The sequence below is a fragment of the Rhinoderma darwinii genome, chromosome 2, assembly GCF_050947455.1.
Source record: "Rhinoderma darwinii isolate aRhiDar2 chromosome 2, aRhiDar2.hap1, whole genome shotgun sequence".
NCBI lineage: Eukaryota > Metazoa > Chordata > Amphibia > Anura > Rhinodermatidae > Rhinoderma > Rhinoderma darwinii.
The window spans coordinates 312,987,246-313,007,190 of record NC_134688.1 but is presented as its reverse complement, the minus strand read 5'-3'; the positions used below and the strand labels follow the sequence as shown (position 1 = coordinate 313,007,190).

Sequence of the window (19,945 nt, the reverse complement as noted above, 5' to 3'; positions counted from 1 at the left end):
AAGGCGCCAAATATTACGGCACCGATATCTAAATAACGAAGGAGGATAGGAAAACAATATTAAAGTGCCCCAGAGTTTGTGCAGCCCTCCCCATTACATATGGGAAGGTGAAAGGTTATCTTTCAGGCCCCATGTACGCATATTTTTTCCCTCCTGTAAATACTGGCGTAAATACGGGTCCTTTGTCACTCGTATTCCACCCGTATTTACGGACCCGGGCCCGTAAATACGGTTCCGTTGTCACCCTTATTCCACTCGTATTTACGGACCCGTTTTCTCTGCTATATTGGACTGCACTAATCGGCAGCCCCTTCTCTCTATCCAGCACTGATTGTCAGCCTCTTTTCTCTATTCAGCTCTGGTCTGCAGCCTCTTCTCTCTATCAGTGCTGGATAGAGAGATGGGGCAGCCCCTTTGACAGAGTTTCCGCAGCAGAATGCAGCGATAGAAAGAAAAAGAAGTTCATACGTATCCCGGCCATTGTCTTGGTGACGCGTCCCTCTTTTTGAATCCAGTCCGACCTCCCTGGATGACTCGGCAGTCCATGTGACCGCTACAGCCTGTGATTGGCTGCAGCGGTCACATGGGATAAAACATTATCCCAGGAGGCTGGACTGGAGGAAGAAGCAGGGAGTTCTAGGTAAGTATGATCTTTTTTTTTGTTGCAAGTTTTTACTCACTATCCAGCGGCAGTCACTGTCCAGGCTGCTGAAAGAGTTACTGCCGATCAATGCAGCCCCTTCTCTCTATCCTGCACTGATCGTTTAACTCTTTCAGCACCCTGCACAGTGACTATCCCCTGACGTCACCTTGCAACGCTCCCGTAATTACAGGAGCCCCATAGACGTCTATGGGCCTGCTCGTGCCGTAATTACGGCCTGAAATAGGACATGATCTATATTTTTCAACGGCCCGGGCACCTTCCCGTAAGCAAACGTGAAGGTACCCGTGACCAATAGAAGTCTATGGGCCCGTAATTACGCCCCATAATTACGGGCGTTTTTACTGTCGTGTGCATGGGGCCTAAAGGATTTTATGTTTTACTTTATGGGCCTATTTTTTCTAATTATTTTAATATGTTCCCTAAAGTAACTATTTATTCATATGTTTGTACATTTGTGGGGGCAGCCATCTTTCTTTTTATTTTTCATACTGCTAATTTTTGTTTTGCAGGTTCTGCTGGACCATTTGGACTACGTCTTATATTCATTGGACTACTTTGCTGATTTAAAGAGGCTCTGTCACCAGATTTTGCAACCCCTATCTCCTATTGCAGCAGATCGGCGCTGCAATGTAGATAAGAGTAACGTTTTTTTTTTAAAAAAAACGAGCATTTTTGGCCAAATTATGACCATTGTTATATTTATGCAAATGAGGCTTTCTAAAGTACAACTGGGCATGTTTAAAGTAAAAGTACAACTGGGCGTGTATTATGTGCGTACATCTGGGCGTTTTTACTACTTTTACTAGCGGGGCGTTGTGAATGGGAGTGTATGATGCTGACGAATCAGCATCATCCACTTCTCTTCGTTAACACCCAGCTTCTGGCGGTGCACAGACACAGTGTGCTCTCGAGAGATCACGCTGTGACGTCACTCACTTCCTGCCCCAGGTCCTGCATCGTGTCGGACGAGCGAGGACACATCGGCACCAGAGGCTACATTTGATTCTGCAGCAGCATCGGCGTTTGCAGGTAAGTCGATGTAGCTACTTATCTGCAAACGCTGATGCTGCTGCAGAATCAACTGTAGCCTCTGGTGCCGATGTGTCCTCGCTCGTCCGACACGATGCAGGACCTGGGGCAGGAAGTGAGTGACGTCACAGCGTGATCTCTCGAGAGCACGCTGTGTCTGTGCACTGCCAGAAGCTGGGTGTTAACGAAGAGAAGTGGATGATGCTGATTCGTCAGCATCATACACTCCCATTCACAACGCCCAGCTAGTAAAAGAAGTAAAAACGCCCAGATGTACGCACATAATACACGCCCAGTTGTACTTTTACTTTAAACACGCCCAGTTGTACTTTAGAAAGCCTCATTTGCATAAATATAAAAATGGTCATAACTTGGCCAAAAATGCTCGTTTTAAAAAAACAAAAAACGTTACTCTTATCTACATTTCAGCGCCGATCTGCTGCAATAGGAGATAGGGGTTGCAAAATCTGGTGACAGAGCCTCTTTAAGTTTTTTTTAAATAAAATGGTTAAAGTGGATTGTGTGGAAGAGTTATTATTTTAATAAAATAATTTTTTTATGTCTCTGTTTTTAAATACTTCATTACTGCCTTAGTAATGGCAGCTGTCTGATTGAGAGCGTCCATTACTAAGAAGGGGCTTAGTGTTAGCCAGTAAAAAGGCTAGCACTAACCCCCTATTATTACCCCGCTACCCACCACCACCAGGAGTACCGGGAAGAGCCGGATACGATCCAGTACCCGACCATCTGAAGCGAAAGGTACTGGGGTGGCCGTATGCTGGTAATATCAGGCTAGGAAGGGCCAAAAACTGTGGCCCTTCCCACCCTGGAAATGCTAGGCTGCTGCTGCTTTATTGTATCTGGCTGGTTATGAAAAATGGAGGGGATCTCACGTAATTTTTTTTCTATAATTTTTTTTTTTTAAATGACGTAGGGTTCACCCTATATTTCATAACTAGCCAGATACAATAAAGCAGCATCAGCTTAGCATTACCAGGGTGGGAAGGGCCACGGTTTTTGGCCCTTCCCAGCCTGATAATACCAGCCTGTGGTCGTCCCGCTGCCTAACTGTCGTTTCAGATGGTCAGGTGCTGGATCATACTCGGATCTTCCCGATATCCCTGGCGGCAGTGGGAACCAGGGCAATAATAGGGGTTAGTGATAGCCTTGTTACTGGCTAATGCTAAGCCCCAGCCTTAGTAATTAAATGCTGTCAATCAAACAGCAGCCATTACTAAGGCCATAATAAAGTATTAAAATAACAGACATAAGAAAAAAAAAATTCTTGAGATCAAAACTCCCCCATGCAACCCTCTTTCACCATTTTTTTTTTTTTAAAGTAGATCATCGAAGTAGTCCAATGAATCTACGACGTAGTCCAAACAGTCCAGCGGAACCTACCAAAAAAAAGTTAACAGTATAAAAATTTAAAAAAATTTAATTTTCCATAATAGAAACTAGACTCTTTCCCCAAAGTGTCCTTTGAGGCCACAAGCTCAGCCTTGCGGACGATTTTTGCTTCTGCATAGGTCAACAGAGATTTTACTGATTGGCTTTGCCAACTGCGCCATGGCCTCCTCTCAGGAGCATCTACTAAAGATCTAGGACTACTTTCTCAACAGGCTACCAAGTATCTCTACAAAGTTCCTCAAGATGCAGCCCGCCTTGTGGCTCGCACATACTCTTCCCTAGTTGCTATATGCCAGACATCGGGGCAAAAAAGCTGGTCCGCTAATAAATGGTTCTAAGAGCCCCTTCACAGCTTTTTATTTTGTTGGCTCCCGTCTCTTTTAGGCCCGTCTGAATGGGATCATCTCAGAAGCCACAGGAAGAAAGAACACTTACCTGTCTCAACTAAGGCTCGCCGTGCTCCTTACCCCAGGCAACAAGGACTTCATTTGCATCCCTATTCGCAGATTCCTTGGACCACGGGCATACTGCCAGCAGTCCCACCACGACTACAAGACCAGGCCTTCTTTCAAACCCCATTCCTCCTGGCGCCCGCTGCCCGCAGTCTGTTAAGCCTGCAGCGGGAAAGAATGCTTCCGCATGGAGGTGCACCCCTCTCTGCTGGGAGGGGCAGACTTCTTCTCTTTAACAACTTTCTCACATTTCGGACACTTTGGTGCAGAAAGTAGTCTCCTCATGGTACAAGATCAAGTTTGTACGCCTTCCACCCGATAGGCTCTTCCTTTATCAAGCACTAGAATCTCTCTTGGGTGAAGGAGTCATTGTTCGCATTCCTCCAGATCAGGAGTCCCACGGGTTCCACTCAAATCTTTTTGTTGTCCCCAAAAAGCATGGTTCAGGATCCCATTTTGTCCAGGTCCGTCATTCTCGCATGGAGTCCCTCCGGTCGTTGATTTCTTCCATGGTACAGGGGAAATTTATATCATCAGTAGACATACAGGAGCTTACCACAACTTCCCATTTGTCCATCTCACCAGCGCTTCCAGCACTTTTCGGTTCTTCCTCACCACTTTGCGGTTTGTGGCACTTCTATTCAGCTTGTCAGTGACCCCGCCGCTCACGTGATCTTCCCTCTGACTTGCCTGGAATCACTGTGCTTTTGAATAAACCAGAACTCAGGCTCTCAATGCATTCCTATGGGAGCCAGAACGAGGCTCCATAGAAATGCATTCAGAGCCTTACTTTCGGTTTTCTGAACAGCAGCGATTCCAGACCAGGTCAGAATGAAGATCACGTGAGCGGCGCTGGACCCGAAAAACTACATGAGGTGGGGATTGGTAAGGATTTTTACACACAGCACCCCACTGAAACAAAAATGTACAAATTGAGGGTGCAATAAAAAAAATAAAGTGGAGTGCTTGTTTAAGCAGCTTTGAAAAGATTTGAAGAGTTTTTCGAAAACCTGTTTCAAGAGGACTTGTTTTCAGCTGATAAAAAAGTCTCTACACAATTTTTTTTCTAAATTCAGCTTGTTGAAAAATAAATAAAAAGATATTGCGCACCTATTACACAAATCTCGCGGTTTCAGTATATGCAGCACAGTTTGTGGCATTGGCGGTGCTAGGCATGATGTGAGTTGAAAGAGAGGATGCACAAGCTGACTCCGAAAGGGAGAGTCGCCTATTTGCATAATAGTCCCCTGTTTTAACTGGGCTGCGGGCATGAGTACATCGCTCAGCTATCTCCGTTAGTTAGAGAATGAATGGAGCAGTACCGCGCATGCATGACTGTGACTCCATTCAAACAGGGGACTCATGACCCCTGTTCTCATGATTGGTGAGAGTCCCAGTTGTGGGTCCCCGAGTGCATAGGTGATGAGTTGTTATTGTAGGATAACCACTTTAACCCATTTGAGACACAGCCAGTTTTGACCGTGTGGACACAACCCATTTTTTCAAATTTGACATGTGTCCCTATATGTGGTAGTAACTTTAGAATGGTTTTACTTATCTTATTGTTTTCTCGTGACACATTGTACTTTATATTAGTGGTAAAATTTGATCTATACATTCAGTATTTATTTGTGAGAAACACCAGAATTTTCAAAAATTTTCAAAAATTAGCAATTTTTTAAAATTTTAATGTATCTGTTTGTATGACAGATAATAATACCACACAAAATAGTTACCATTTAACATATGCTATTTTATGTTCGGATAATTTTTTGAACGTCCTTCAATTTTACTAGGACGTTACAAGGCTTATATCTTTAGCAGCAAATTCTCACATTTTCAAGAAAATTTCCAAAACCTATTTTTAGGGACCAGTTCAGTTCTAAGGTGGCTTTGAGGGGCCTATATATTAGAAACCCCCATAAATCACCAAATTTTAAGTGCACCCCTCAAAGTATTCAAAACAGCATTTAGAAAGTTTCTTAACCCTTTAGGCGTTTCACAGGATTTAAAACAACGTTGAGGTAAACTTTACAAATTTCATCTTTTATGCAGAAATTCAGTATTAATTAATTTTGTTACAGAAGGTTTTACCAGTGAAACACAACCTAATATTTATTACCCAAATTATGCCGTTTTTAGAAATATCCCACATGTGCCACCAGTGGGCTTCTTGACTCAAACACAGGCCTCTGAAATGAAGGAGCATCTATTGTATTTTAGGGCCTCCTTTTTATAAGAATATATTGTAGGCACCATGTCAGGTTTGAAGAGTCTTGTGGTGCCAAAACATAGGAAACACACACAAAAAGAAACTACAGCCCCCAATGAATTTATCTAGGGTTGTAGTGAGCATTTTGACCCCACAGTTTTTTTTGCTGAAATCATTGGATTAGGCCGTGAAATTGAAAATCTAATTTTTTTCTCAAATGAAGTTTTAGCTCACATTGTTTTATTTTCAAGGAATAAAGAAGAAAAATTATAAAAAGCACCCAAACATTTGTAAAACAATTTCTCTTGAGTACGGCAATACCACATATGTGATCATAAACTGCTGCTTGGGCACACGGCAGGGCTCAGAAGGAAAGGAGCGCCATTTGGCTTTTGGAGCTCAAATTTAGCTGGAATGGTTTTTGGGTGCCATGTCGCATTTGCAAAGCCCCTTAGGGAGCAAAACAATGGAAACTCTTCAAATGTGACTTCACTTTGGAAACTACACCCCTTAACCCCTTCCCGACATCCGCCGTATATATACGGCGCTGGCGGAAGATGCTTCCCGCAAAGCGCCGTATATATACGGCGCAGTGATGGTGCGGGCTCAGAAGCAGAGCCGGCACCATCACCGCGGGGTGACAGCTGTATTATACAGCTGGCACCCTCCTGTAACTGCCAGGACCGGAGCTACTCTCCGATCCGGCAGATTAACCCCTCAGATGCTGCGCTCAATAGAGCGCAGCATCTGATAGGTTTTCACCCGATCGGCAACCCAGTGACGCAATCGCTGGGTTGCTGTGGCAATCGGACGCCAGAAAATGGCGTCCGAGTGTGCCTTGTACGGGAGCCGATGAGGACCCGCCTGCGGCGTGTCCTCATAGGCTTGCTGTCAGTGAATAACTGACAGCGCTAATACACTGCACTAGGTATGTAGTGCAGTGTATTAGAGTAGCGATCGGGGCATCAGGCCCTCATGTCCCCTAGTGGGACAAGTATAAAAATAAAAAAAAGTAAATAAAAATGTGGTAAAACAATAAAAACACACACATTTCAAATAAAAATAAAGCTAAACTGACTTTTTTCCCATAGTAAGTCTTTTATTATGGGAAAAACCGTAAAAATAAAAAAAACTATACATAATTGGTATTGCCGCGTCCGTAACGACCCAAACTACAAAACTATTATGTAATTTATCCCGCACGGTGAACGCGGTAAAAAAAAAACATGAAAAACAGCGCCAGAATATTTGTTTTTAGGTCACATCTCCTTCCAAAAAATGCTATAAAAAGTGATCAAAAAGTCACATTTACTCCAAAATAGTACTAATAAAAACGACAATCCGTCCCGCAAAAAATAATCCCTGACACCGTTTCGTGCACGCAAAAATAAAAAAGTTATGGGTCTTAGAATGTCGACACAGAAAACAAATGATTTTATAAAAAAAGTGATTTTATTGTGCAAAAGCCGCAATACGTAAAAAAAACTATACATAATTGGTACCGCCGCGTACGTAACGACCCAAACTACAAAACAATTATGTAATTTATCCCGCACGGTGAACGCCGTAAAAAAAAACATGAAAAACAACGCCAGAATCTTTGTTTTTAGGTCACATCTCCTTCCAAAAAATGCTATAAAAAGTGATCAAAAAGTCACATTTACTCCAAAATAGTACTAATAAAAACGGCAATCCGTCCCGCAAAAAATAATCCCTGACACCGCTTTGTGCACGCAAAAATAATAAAGTTATGGGTCTTAGAATGTCGACACAGAAAACAAATGATTTTATATAAAAAGTGATTTTATTGTGCAAAAGCTGCAATACATAAAAAAAACTATATAAATTTGGTATCGCCGTAATCGTATCGAGCCGCAGAATAAAGCTAACATGTAATTTAGGGCACACTGTGGATGCCGATAAAAAAAACAATAAAAAACTATTCCAGAATTGCTTGTTTTTGGTAATTTCCTTTACCAAAAAATGAAATAAAAAGTGATCAAAAAGTCGTATGTGTTCTAAAATGGTACCAATAAAATCTACAGCCCGTCTCGCAAAAAACAAGCCCGCACACCGCTCAATCAACTGAAAAACAAAAAAGTTACGGCACTAGTAATGTAGTGATGAAAAAACATCTCAATGCGCAGGCCGGAGGGGAACATTCCTTCAGTTTCAGGGCCCTAGTATTTAGGAACTAGGAAAGGGAAGGGACATCGCACATCCGCTGGAAGCGAGGGCGCCCGTATTATACCAGCGCAAAACTTTCCCAGCAATATTTCCCAAACTACGAAGGAGAAAAAGTCCCCAAAAGGTGCAGAGCGTTACAGAAGGGGGATAAGAAAGAAAACCGTTTATCAGTGTGACACCGGCCTGTGCATAACGGATCGCTTCACAGCGTAACACACATCTATGGATAATTGTATTATTTACCCCATTATTATACCCTCTTATTATGCCCTGATGTACTCCGCACAGATTACATATACCCTGATGTTCTCCGCACAGATTACATATACCCCCACATTATAAACTGAAATACCAGCAAAACACCGAACAGAACTATTACCAAGCAAAATCTATGCTCAAAATGGTGGTCTTTCCCTTCTTAGCCCTACAGTGTGCCCAAACAGCAATTTATGGCCACAAGTAAGGCATTACCATACCCGGGAGAACCCGCTTAACAATTTATGGGGTAAGATTCTCTAGGGACACAACATCTTGTGCGGTGAATGGGCAGATCAGTGGAGAAATTGCAATTTTCACTTTGCACAATCCACTGCGTATTCATTTCTGAAAAACACCTGTGGAGTCTAAATTCTCACTACACCCCTTGATAAATGCCTTTAGGGGTGTAGTTTCTAAAACGGGGTCACTTTTGTTTGGTACATGAGGGGTTTTGCAAATGCAACATGGCGTCCGCAAACCATTCCAGCAAAATCTACGCTCCAAAAGATAAGTACCGCTCCTTTTCTTCTGAATGCTCCCATATACGTAAACAGCCGATTATAACCACATATGTGGCGTTACTGTACTCGGGAGAAATTACTTTACAAATGTTGGGGTGCTTTTTCTTCTCTATTCCTTGCAAAAATGAAAAATGTGTATCTAAAACTACATCTTGTTGGAAAAAAAAATTATTTTTCATTTTCATGGCTTAATTCAGCAATAAAACCTTTGGGATCAAAATTTTCACTATACCCCTAGATGATTCCTCAGGGGGTGCAGTTTCCCAAATGGAGTCACTTTTGGGGTGTTTCCACTGTACTAGTACTACAGGGGCTCAGCAAATGTGACATGACACCCAGAAACCATTCCAAAATCCAAATGGTGCTCCTTCCATTCTGAGCCCTACCGTGTGTCCAAACAGATGTTTGTGACCACATGTGGGGTATTGTTTTACTCGGGAGAAGTTGCTTTACAAATGTTGCGGTGCTTTTTCTCTTTCAGTCCTTGTGGAAATGAAAAAAAAATACCTAAACCTACATTTTCTTTGAAAAAATGTAGATTTTCATTTTTACGGCCTACTTACAATAAGTTCTGTAAAAAAACTGGCTGGTCAAAATGCTTGCTACACCCCTAGATAATTTCCTCATGGGGTGTAGTTTCCAAAATGGGGTCACTTATTGGGGGTTTCCACTGTTTTGTCCCCTCGGGGGCTTTGCAAATGCGACATGGCCTCCGCAAACCATTCCTGCTAAATTTGAGTTCCAAAAGCCAAATGGCCAAATGTTCCCTTCTCAGCCTCGCTGTGTGTCCAAACAGCCGTTTATTACCACATGTGGGGTATTGTTTTACTCGGGAGAAATTTCTTTACAAATTTTATGGTGCTTTTTCTCCTTTAGTCCTTGTGGAAATGAAAAAAAATTAGCTAAACCTACATTTTATTTGAAAAAATGTAGATTTTCATTTTCACAGCCTACTTGCAATAATTTCTGCAAAAAACCTGTGGGGTCAAAATGCTCACTATACCCCTAGATAATTTCCTCAAGGGGTATAGTTTCCAAAATGGGGTCACTTGTTGGGGGTTTCCACTGTTTTGTCACCTCAGGGGCTTTGCAAATGCGACCTGGCCCCCGCAAACCATTCCTGCTAAATTTGAGCTCCAAGAGCCAAATGGCGCACTTTCCATTCTAAGCCCTGCCGTGTGTCCAAACAACCGTTTATTACCACATGTGGGGTATTGTTTTACTCGGGAGAAATTGGTCTACAAATGTTGTGGTGCTTTTTCTACTTTAGTTCTTTTGGAAATGAAAAAAAATTTGCTAAACCTACATTTTATTTGAAAAAATGTAGATTTTCATTTTCATGGCCTAGTTCCAAAAATGTTTGCAAAAAAACTGGCCGGTCAAAATGCTTGCTACACCCCTAGATAAATTCCTCGGGGGGTGTAGTTTCCAAAATGGGGTCACTTTTGGGGGGTTTCTCCTGTTTTGGTTCCAATAGACCTGTTCAAAGCGGATATGGTGCCTAAAATATATTCTAATAAAAAGGAGGCCCAAAATCCACCAGGTGCTCCTTTGCTTCTGAGGCCGGTGTTTCAGTCCAGTAGCACACTAGGGCCATATGTGGGATATTTCCTAAAACTGCAGAACCTGGGCAATAAATATTGAGTTGCATTTCTTGTGTAAAACATTCTGTGGTACAAAAAAAATGGATTCAAAATGAATTTCTGGAAAAAAATAATGAACTTTGTAAATTTCACCTCTACTTTGCCTTAATTCCTGCGCAATGTCTAAAGGGTTAAGAAACTTTCTAAATGCTGTTTTGAATACTTTGATGGGTGCAGTGTTTAAAATGGGGTGACTTATTGGCGGTTTCTAATATCTAAGGACCTCAAAGCCACTTCACAACTGAACTGGTCCCTGTAAAAATAGCATTTTGAAATTTTCTTGAAAATGTGAGAAATTGCTGCTAAAGTTCTAAGCCTTGTAACGTCCTAGAAAAATAAAATGATGATCAAAATTCGATGCCAATATAAAGTAGACATATGGGGGATGTTAGTTAGCAACATTTTTGTGTGGTATAACTGCCTGTCTTACAAGCAGATACATTTAAATTGAGAAAAATGCTAATTTTTGCAATTTTTCGCTACATTTTGGTGTTTTTCACAATTAAATACTGAATGTATCGGGCAAATTTTGCCAGTAACATAAAGTCCAATGTGTCACGAGAAAACAATCTCAGAATCGCTTGGATAGGTAAAAGCATTCCGGAGTTATTACCACATAAAGTGAAACATGTCAGATTTGAAAAATGAGGCTCTGTCAGGAAGGTCAAAAGTGGCCAAAGAGGGAAGGGGTTAAGGAATCTATCTAGGGGTATAGTGAGCATTCAGACCCATAGGTCTTTTGCAGAATTTATTGGAATTAGGCTGTGAAAATGAAAATGTTTTAATTTTCACAAAGCATAAAGGAGAAACAACACCTTAACATTTGCAAAGCAATTTTTCCCAAGTATAGAAATACTCTATATGTGGTTGTAAACTACTGACATACGTCAGGGCTCAGAAATGCAGGAGTGCTATTTGGCATGCAGATTTTGCGGGATTTTTTTTTTGGCCGGCGCCACCATGTCGCATTTGCAGAGCCTATGAGGTACCAGTACAGTAGAAACACCTGAGAAGTGACTCTATTTGGGAAACTCCATCCCTCAGGGTATTCATCTAGGGATGTAGTGAGTATTTTGACCCCACAGGTGTTTCATAGATTTTATTAAAATTAGGCAGTGAAAATACTAAATTAAATTTTTAACCAAAATGTGTCGTTTTAGCCCCCAATTTTTCATTTTCACAAAGGGCAATAAGAGGAAAAAACACTGCACAATGTTACTCAATCTCTCCTCAGTTCAGTATTACTCCACGCGTAGCCTTAAACTGCTGTTTGAGCACATGGCAAGGCTCTGAAAGGAAGGAGCGCCATTTTGGCTTTTAAAGCTCAGTTTTTGCTGGATTGGTGTTCAGGCGCCATGTCAAATTTGCAGAGCCTTTGAGGTACAGTGGAAAACTCTGAAAAATTACCCCATTTTGGAAACTACGTCCCTCAAGGCATTTATCTTTTGCCTATACATATGGCAGGACTCAGGATTGAAAGAGCACCATGCACATTTGCAGTCTATTTTGATGATTTTCACATCATAGGCCCACTATTGCAGTATGTGGGCACTATCTAGAGAGGACACTGATGCTATCTACATGGGTACTGTGTATGGCACTAACTACATGGGCACTGTGGCATGATCTATGTGGGCATTATGTGGACAGTGGCATTATCTATGAGGGCACTGTGGCACTATGTGGGCATTATCACTATCTACTATGGCCACTGTGACACTATCTACAGGGACATTGTGGCACAATATACAGGGGCACTGTGGTGTTTTCAGGGGTTTGGCCAAAAAAAATCCAGACAAATTAAATCCATCAGTTTTTTTTTAACGGCCATGAAAAACAGATGGCAAAACGAATGACAAACGGCCATTAGAAACAGACAGACGGACTTGAAATGGATGAGAATTTGGAGATACACTGATGCAAAATGGTCGTGAAAAACAGTTCATCAGTATTTAATAACCTATTCTTTTCACAGTCGTGTAAATGTAGCCTTAGGCCAAAAAAATACAGCATTAAAATATTTAAAAAATATGTTTAGAACAAAATCCCGATGCCATTTTCTGATGATACGTTCCCTCTAAATAAGTGTTATTGAATGGTCATTGATCAAAGTTCTCCTACATTTTATCTGGCACAGGTAACTCATTAACAGGTTATTCGGGTTCCTAATTTTTTTTAGTAATAGCTGCAATTTATGTAAATTAAAAAATAAACAAGCACTACACACCTATCTTTTCCCATGGCAATCCAGCACTGATAATCTGGCAGACCTCGCGATGATTGTTTAATTCAGGACATTTTCAGCCATTACTAAAAAATTTAGGAACCTGGATATCCTTTTAACACAAAAAAAAGGACATGTTTAAAATATTTACTTTTAACCTAAATTTTAGTGGATTTTTATAAATGTAGCTGGCAATCTATTTTTGAGCTGCCAATTCTGCTTGATTTTACTTCTAGATGTATATATTTTTTCCTTTTAAATGTTTCATGATTTTTACAGTGTTTTTTTTGTGTGATCGATTGGGCTTCTTTTCTTGTTCATGAATACAAAGTAAATTTTACTTTTTTAAGTTCTACAGTCATTTTCACTTTACGTATAATATTTTGAAATGTATTTTAGGAGATCTGCTGCAGCTCGTATACAAGAACTTTTTAGAAGAAGAAAAGAAAGAAAGGAGTTGGAAGAATTAGACATGCAAAACATTCGGTTGCCTCCTTCAAAACTTGTGTACAAGGGTCACAGGAACTCACGAACTATGGTAGGACAGCAAAATATTATTGTAATGAAGTCTAGTAACGTGGGTCACTTATGTGTCAATCCTTAGTGAATTAACCTGTCTCCCTTCTGTGGCCATTATTTTAGGAGGAAATTTTTGCATAGCCTTCTCAGACGCCATGGACTGGCTTTTCTTGTTGAATAGACCATCAAAAGAGTTTTGTAGGCTGCTTTGGAGATACTCCTTATATGACCTGTGGCAGAAGCCTCCTCTTGTCTTAGAGATCCTAGGGCTATCCCACGATTTATCTAGACTGCAAAACGTTACAGGATTGCAAAGCCACCCTCTTAGCTAGTATAGACACTGCAGGATTAGCTATCCCAAATATAATTTACTATTATTGGGTAGTCCATCTGAGAAGGATTTCTGCCTGGATGGTCCTCCCAGCATATGCAAGGTGGACAGAAATGTAAAATTTATGGTTTGATTCTGCTTAACCCAACTCTCTCTTATAATCCTCTTGCACATATGCTGTTAGGACCCATGCAAATTACTACATATGTTTGGAAGACTTGTGCCCAGAATTATAATTCATCTTCTGCCCGTCCATGTCTTATTTTTTTTTATTCCCCTGCTTTTTCCAAACCATAGTTTCATAACCTATTTTTGTATGCAGACAATATTAATTATAGAACTAGGACTCTACTCCCTTTTGAAGAACTGCAAAACATTTTCTTTGCCACTTCAAAGTAAATTTCATTACCTTAAAATTAAGCAGTTTGCTTACCTTCTGCAAAACAGGCACCTACTAAAGGTCTTATTTCTGGTATTCTTGTCAACCCTCTTCCTGAACGTTTGATTGGGCACTCATATATACATAGGGCTCCATTAGCCCAATAGAGGCCAATAGAGTGTCCTTTTGGGGTCCTTCGGGCTGGTATAAGTTTGTATACCTTATTTTTTAGATATGGAATAGTGTAGTGGACTACAATGGAAAAAAAAATATTGTATTGTATTGTGGTTTACAGTTTTTTAACATGGAGATCCTATTAGTGACATTTGCCACTGTATAACATACATCATAGGCATACGTTTAATGTATACATCATGGGCTTTTTAGCCCCTTGAACCACCAGCATGTGCACTTGCATGCAGGGGTTGAAGTATGGAGAGTGCTCATACTCTGAGCACGCTCTATATGCTGCGCGTGTCAGCTGTGTCAGAACTCTGATCCTGGCCGTTTAACCACTTAGATGCCACGGTCAATAGTGTATACAGGATACATAGCATACATTTATTAAGAGAAAAATTTTAGCTTTAAAGGGAATGTGTCCCTAGAAATTTTTTTTAGTTTTTTTTTTTTTTAGTTAAACAGTCGTCGGCATGTGGTAAAGCAACCACATGGCTTTATGCTGCAAAATTTGAGAAGACACACTCGCTCTAGCGTCCTCAAGCAATCCTCCCTCCTTTATCCTGTCTAGTACCAGGAGAAAGGAGGGGATTGAATGTTCAAACCTCCTACACTGTGTGCCGCCATTTTTTGAGCGAATGCACAGTGTAGTAGGCTTACATACAGTGGTAATCACACAGTAAAACACGAACAAACACAAACATAACTTACCTGCTCCTGCCGCCGCAGCTCCCTCCGGTCCGTCCGCTCCTAGTGTTTGCTTCTAATCACATGTCCGAAAGCGCGACCGGAAGTAGTCATCTTATTGTCCGTCCGCAGCTTCCGGTCCACAAGAAAATGGCGCCGGATGTCGCTCGGCCGAAGACCTTCCATTTGGACTGCGTGGGAGCGGCGCATGCGCCGTTCCCACACAGACGGCGTACACCATAGTGAATGCGAACGTATGGGGATGTATGTGCAGTATTCCATCTCTGTATGTGTCGTTAATCGACACATACAGAGATGAAAAAAAAAATGGCAGCCCCATAGTGAAGAAAAAGTTATAAAAAAAAAAAAAAAAGTAAAACACAAACACAAATAAATAACATTTATTTTAATAAAACACTAAAAACAAATTCATATAAAATTATTTTTTTTCGCGACACCCTTCCTTTAAAGGTGTATATAGCCTTTACATACAGTGAAACCTCTTTAAGACAACCACCCAAAATTGCATAGAAAAGTGGTCTTCGGAGGAGGGGGGGGGGGTGGTTCTAAAACAAGATGCAAGTATGCATAGTATATGTGGAACTGAAAATTTGTCACAAAATCTGGTCTGGATAAGGGGGTGGTCTTCTCAAAGGGGTTGTCTTATGTAGAGGTTTCACTGTACATAAGCTCCCACTGTCTTACTATTGACGATTGTGGCACTGGTAGTATTTCTGAACTACCCTGGAGTTCCTGGACTTGAGCATCTCTGCTAGGTTTCCTAGATCTTTTTTAAGTACCAGACTCTGATGTGTACCATAACTGTCGGGTCTTTTCCAGCCCTACCCAGCAATCTGTATATCTGATCCGCAATATGTCGAATATCAGGAATTCAAAGGTTTGCATACAGGGTAAAACTTTTACATACTCTTTGTTATTTTTTGGTGTCATTCCCTTTTAATGGCTTAACCTAAAACTAAGATATTTCATCATATTTAAATCGGGCTTAGGAGGAGGGTAAACCAGAAAATACAAAAGTAAATGGGTTTAGTGGATGGACAGATAGATAGTGGGGGAGAACGAATCCGCCGGACCCATTGCATCATAGAAACCAGCAGGGCCAACAGAACCCATTGACTTTAATGATATCTGTCGGGTTTCTGTCATTTTACCGGACAAAATAGCGTAGCATGCTGCACTATTTTGTCAAGCAAAAACTACGGAATCTGCAACGGAGATGTGAGCGCAGAATTGAATATTCTCAGCAGAAATCCTTGCTACACACCAACTTGCTCAAATATGTCCACAAAATTTGAATAAATCACATTACTTTAAATCCATGTACAAAATTGTATGGCAACTTAAAGGTTTAGTCCCTTCACACACCGTGATGACATATAGCCATGATATGCTAGCGCTTTGTGATAGGTGGGGGTCCAACTTCCCAGACCCCTGCTGATCCAGAGAATGAAGGGGCGGCAGTACAGGTTTAGTGGCTGATATGGGGACACTTTGCTAAAGCAGCGCTGCCTTCAAGGTTCTTAATATCAGGATCATTTGGGTTGCCATACAATTTTGTACATGCCTTTGTAGTAATGTGATTTATTACAATTTTGTGGACACATTTCTGCATGTTGGTGTGTAACACAGATAGATATCCGCTTATCCACTACCATAATCCCCCCCCCCCAATCTGTACCTCTTCACCCACTACGCCTATCTACTTTTTAATTTTCTGGTTTGCCCTACCACATAACCCTAGTTTAAATACTCTCCCACCCCGTCAAGAATTTTCTTATCTAGGACTGCAACTTTCTTACATTCAAGAGCAAGTTATCTGCAGCATACATTTTGCAACCCCAATAAAAATCTAGCCCAATTCTCTTGAACCCAACCCCTTCTCCAAACCGTGAACCATGCATTTCACTCCCTAAGCTCCCACTGTCTTCCATGTGTTGAGCATGACACAGGAAATATTTTAGAGAATGCTACCATGGTGGTCTTTCTTTTACAGTTTTAATTTTTCTTAATTAAGCCTCTGGCAGTGCTTAATAGGAGCAAAAAGATGGCAGACACGGGGGCCCTCATTAGACCCACAGGCTGCCAGGACCACCATTGGCACCTCAAGAACATGTCACGGGGGGCGATGAGACGTCAGAGGGGGCCGCCCCCAATGTCTAACCGCTTAAATGCTGCGGTCGTTATTGACAGCAGCATCTAAGGGTTTAAACAAGCGGGATCCTGCTTGTTCGAATGCTGCATATATTTTCAAATGCAAACTGCTACATTTACCGGTGAAAAGAAAAAAGTATTGTTTATAATCTGTCTCATGACAGATAAAGCTGTAGTGTGGGCCTTTATTATGTAGAAAAAAAATTGCGCGCAACAGGTAAAACTCGCAACCTGCAGCTACAAAATGGGTTCTGCCCATTCACTCCTTGCCTGAGCTATGTTGTGCCTACCCATGTTTGTCTAGCAAATGGTTCCTGAGCTGTATCCTGTTTTCCTGTATCCTCTATCCCGTATCCAGTATCTATGTCCAAGTCAAGTAAAGTGTCCGAGGCGACTGCATTATTTGTGTTCAAGGAGAACCTCGAGTGGGGTTTAATCAGGAAGTCTACTTCTCTGGCTGGAGTCGGATTCTTCCTCATCAAAAAAAAAGATGGATCACTCCGACAATGTATTGATTACCGAGGTTTAAACCAAATCACAGTCAAAAACAAGTACCCCTGGCCGCTAATCTCTGAGCTCTTTGATAGAGTTTGTGTGGCCAAGATTTTCACGAACCTGGATCTCTAACCTGATCCGTATCCGTAAAGGTGATGAATGTAAGACCGCATTCAACACCAGAAATGGTCACTACGAGTATCTCATGATGCCCTTTGGACTGTGTACCGCTCCAGCTGTGTTTCAGGAGTTTGTGAATGACATCTTCTGGGACCTACTGTATGTCTGTTATCCCCATTCTTCATTATTTACAGCCAACATCCATGTGTTCCTCTTCCTGTATTGGCTACATCTCAATTGCCAGCAGCTAATTCTTCTTTTGGAAACTTTCTTCATATCTGGCAGCAAACCAAGTCCTCGATCCTACAGGCAGTGGACAGCATAAAGAAAAATACTGATCGAAAGAGAAATCCCTCCTCAGTTTCTTCGCGGAGTCAAAGTCTGGTTATCATCAAAGAATATTTGTCTGAAAATCTCTTCTTACAAATTCGCTCCCAGATTTCTTGGTCCTTTTGAAATTCTCCATAAGATCAATCCTGTGTCATATAAGCTACGGCTGCCTCCGACTCTCAAGATTCCCAACTCATTTCATGTGTCCCTCCTGAAGCCTGTGATCCTAAATCATTACAGAAAATCCCCTGGCTCTGCAATTTCTACCAGTGGTGCTTCTGACGTCTTTGAAGTAAAAGAGATTATGGACTAGAAGAGGGTAGGAGGAAAAACGTTCTAGCTCGTTGACTAGAAAGTGTTTGGCCCTGAGGAGAGGTCGTGGGAACCTGAAGACAACGTTGATGCCCCTGCGCTCATCAAGTGTTCCTTCTACACTCTGGGCCTAAGAAGATGAGGTGTAGAGGGGGTTACTGTAACGCTGGTGGCCGCCGAACACCGCCATGCTACTTCCCCTGGCGGCCGCCAGTGCCTCTCACCTCTGTGCCGGAATCCTCCTCCCCGGGGACACCAGCGTGTACAATCGTTTGCCACTGCTGCTAGTAGGGTGCGTGCACGTGCTCCCGGCCTTAAAGGGTCAGCGAGCGCACCAGGAAAATCTCCTCCAAACTATCCCAGCATAAAAGGACAAACAAAAGGGGTTCTGCACATTCATTCCTTGCCTGAGCTATGTTGTGTCTACCCATGTTTGTCTAGCAAATGGTTCCTTAGCTGTATCCTGTTTTCCTGTTTCTGTATCCCATATCCAGCATCTGTGTCCGAATTAAGTCAAGTGTCCGAGACGACTGCATTATTCATGTTCTGTGTCTGTGCCAAGTCAAGTCAAGCGTCTATTCCAAGTTTCATCTGTGCCAAGTGTCATCTATGCCAAGTGTCATCCGTGCCATGTGTCATCTGTGCCAAGTCAATTGTCTGCCAAGTCAAGTGTCAGCCAAGTTTTCTATCCAGGCACTCTAGTCCTAAAGACTGTCTTTGACTCTTATTTGACCCGCTGCTACTCTGCTACGGCGGAGCGGCCTAGTGGGTCCACATTCCCCACGAGGCGTGACACCCAGAAATGTCAATATCGGTGAGTGCCTTATGAGCAAGTGAAGGATGAACTTTCCAGAGTGGAAACTCCAGATGACTTGGAGGACTTAATTCAGTTGTGCATTCAAATTGATAAGAGACTTACTGAAAGAACTAATCAAACCCTTGAACAGTAACTTGATGCTTCATTAGTTAATAATAATAATCATAATAATCTTTATTTATATAGCGCCAACATATTACGCAACACTTTACAATTTAGAGGGAACATGAACATACAATATCAAACCCTACATAGTGACAAAGCTAATTTACAATTCAAACAAGAGGAGTGAGGACCCTGCTCGCAGGAGTTTACAATCTATAAGGAAATAAGGGAGACACAAAATGTAAAAGTGCTTATTCAGTACACTGGTCCAGCCACCTTTAAAAACATATGGGGCAGAACATAAAGCTGCATGATCCGGTCACCAGCCAGTGTCAGTGTAGTGTATGACAGACATGAAGTGCATTAGGGTGCAAGGAGTGTGAGGGAATCTTATTCTGAGATCTAATGTAAAAGGGGGGCCGTGGAAAGGAGTCAGATTAGGGAATGTTATAGGCCTGTCTAAAAATATGTGTTTTCAGGGCACGTTTAATACTGTGGATATTGGGAATTAATCTGATTGTCTGTGGTAGTATGTTCCAGAGGACTGGTACAGCACGAGAAAAATCTACGGGAATGGGGGGTTCGGAATATAGAGGATTTAAATCTAAGGTCGTTGGCGTGAGTAGGGTGGTAGACAGAGATGAGGGATGAGACGTAAGGAAATGCAGCACTGTGGAGAGCTTTGTAGGTGAGAGTAAAATAAGTTTGAATTTAATTCTGAAGGGTATGGGAAACCAGTGCAGTGACTGGCACAGGGTAGAGGCATTGGTGTAGCGGTTGGTCAGAAAGATGAGCCTGGCTGCCGAATTAAGGATAGATAGGAGAGGGGAGAGTTTAGTGAGGGGAAGACCGATTAGTAATGAGTTACAGTAATCAAGATGAGAGTGATCCAGAGCGACAA

At 41.7% G+C, this 19,945-nt stretch overlaps 1 protein-coding gene across 4 annotated transcripts in view; it reads left to right on the top strand.

The window, feature by feature from the left end:
* The window catches only part of DCAF6 (DDB1 and CUL4 associated factor 6), a 712,682-nt gene that overhangs the window by 589,653 nt on the left and 103,084 nt on the right, over positions 1-19,945 (top strand). For all 4 annotated transcript variants that reach the window (XM_075853536.1, XM_075853533.1, XM_075853534.1 and 1 more), the window contains one exon: positions 13,000-13,138. In XM_075853536.1, coding sequence (XP_075709651.1) covers positions 13,000-13,138 — 139 coding nt within the window. The remainder of the gene's footprint in view (positions 1-12,999; positions 13,139-19,945) is intronic.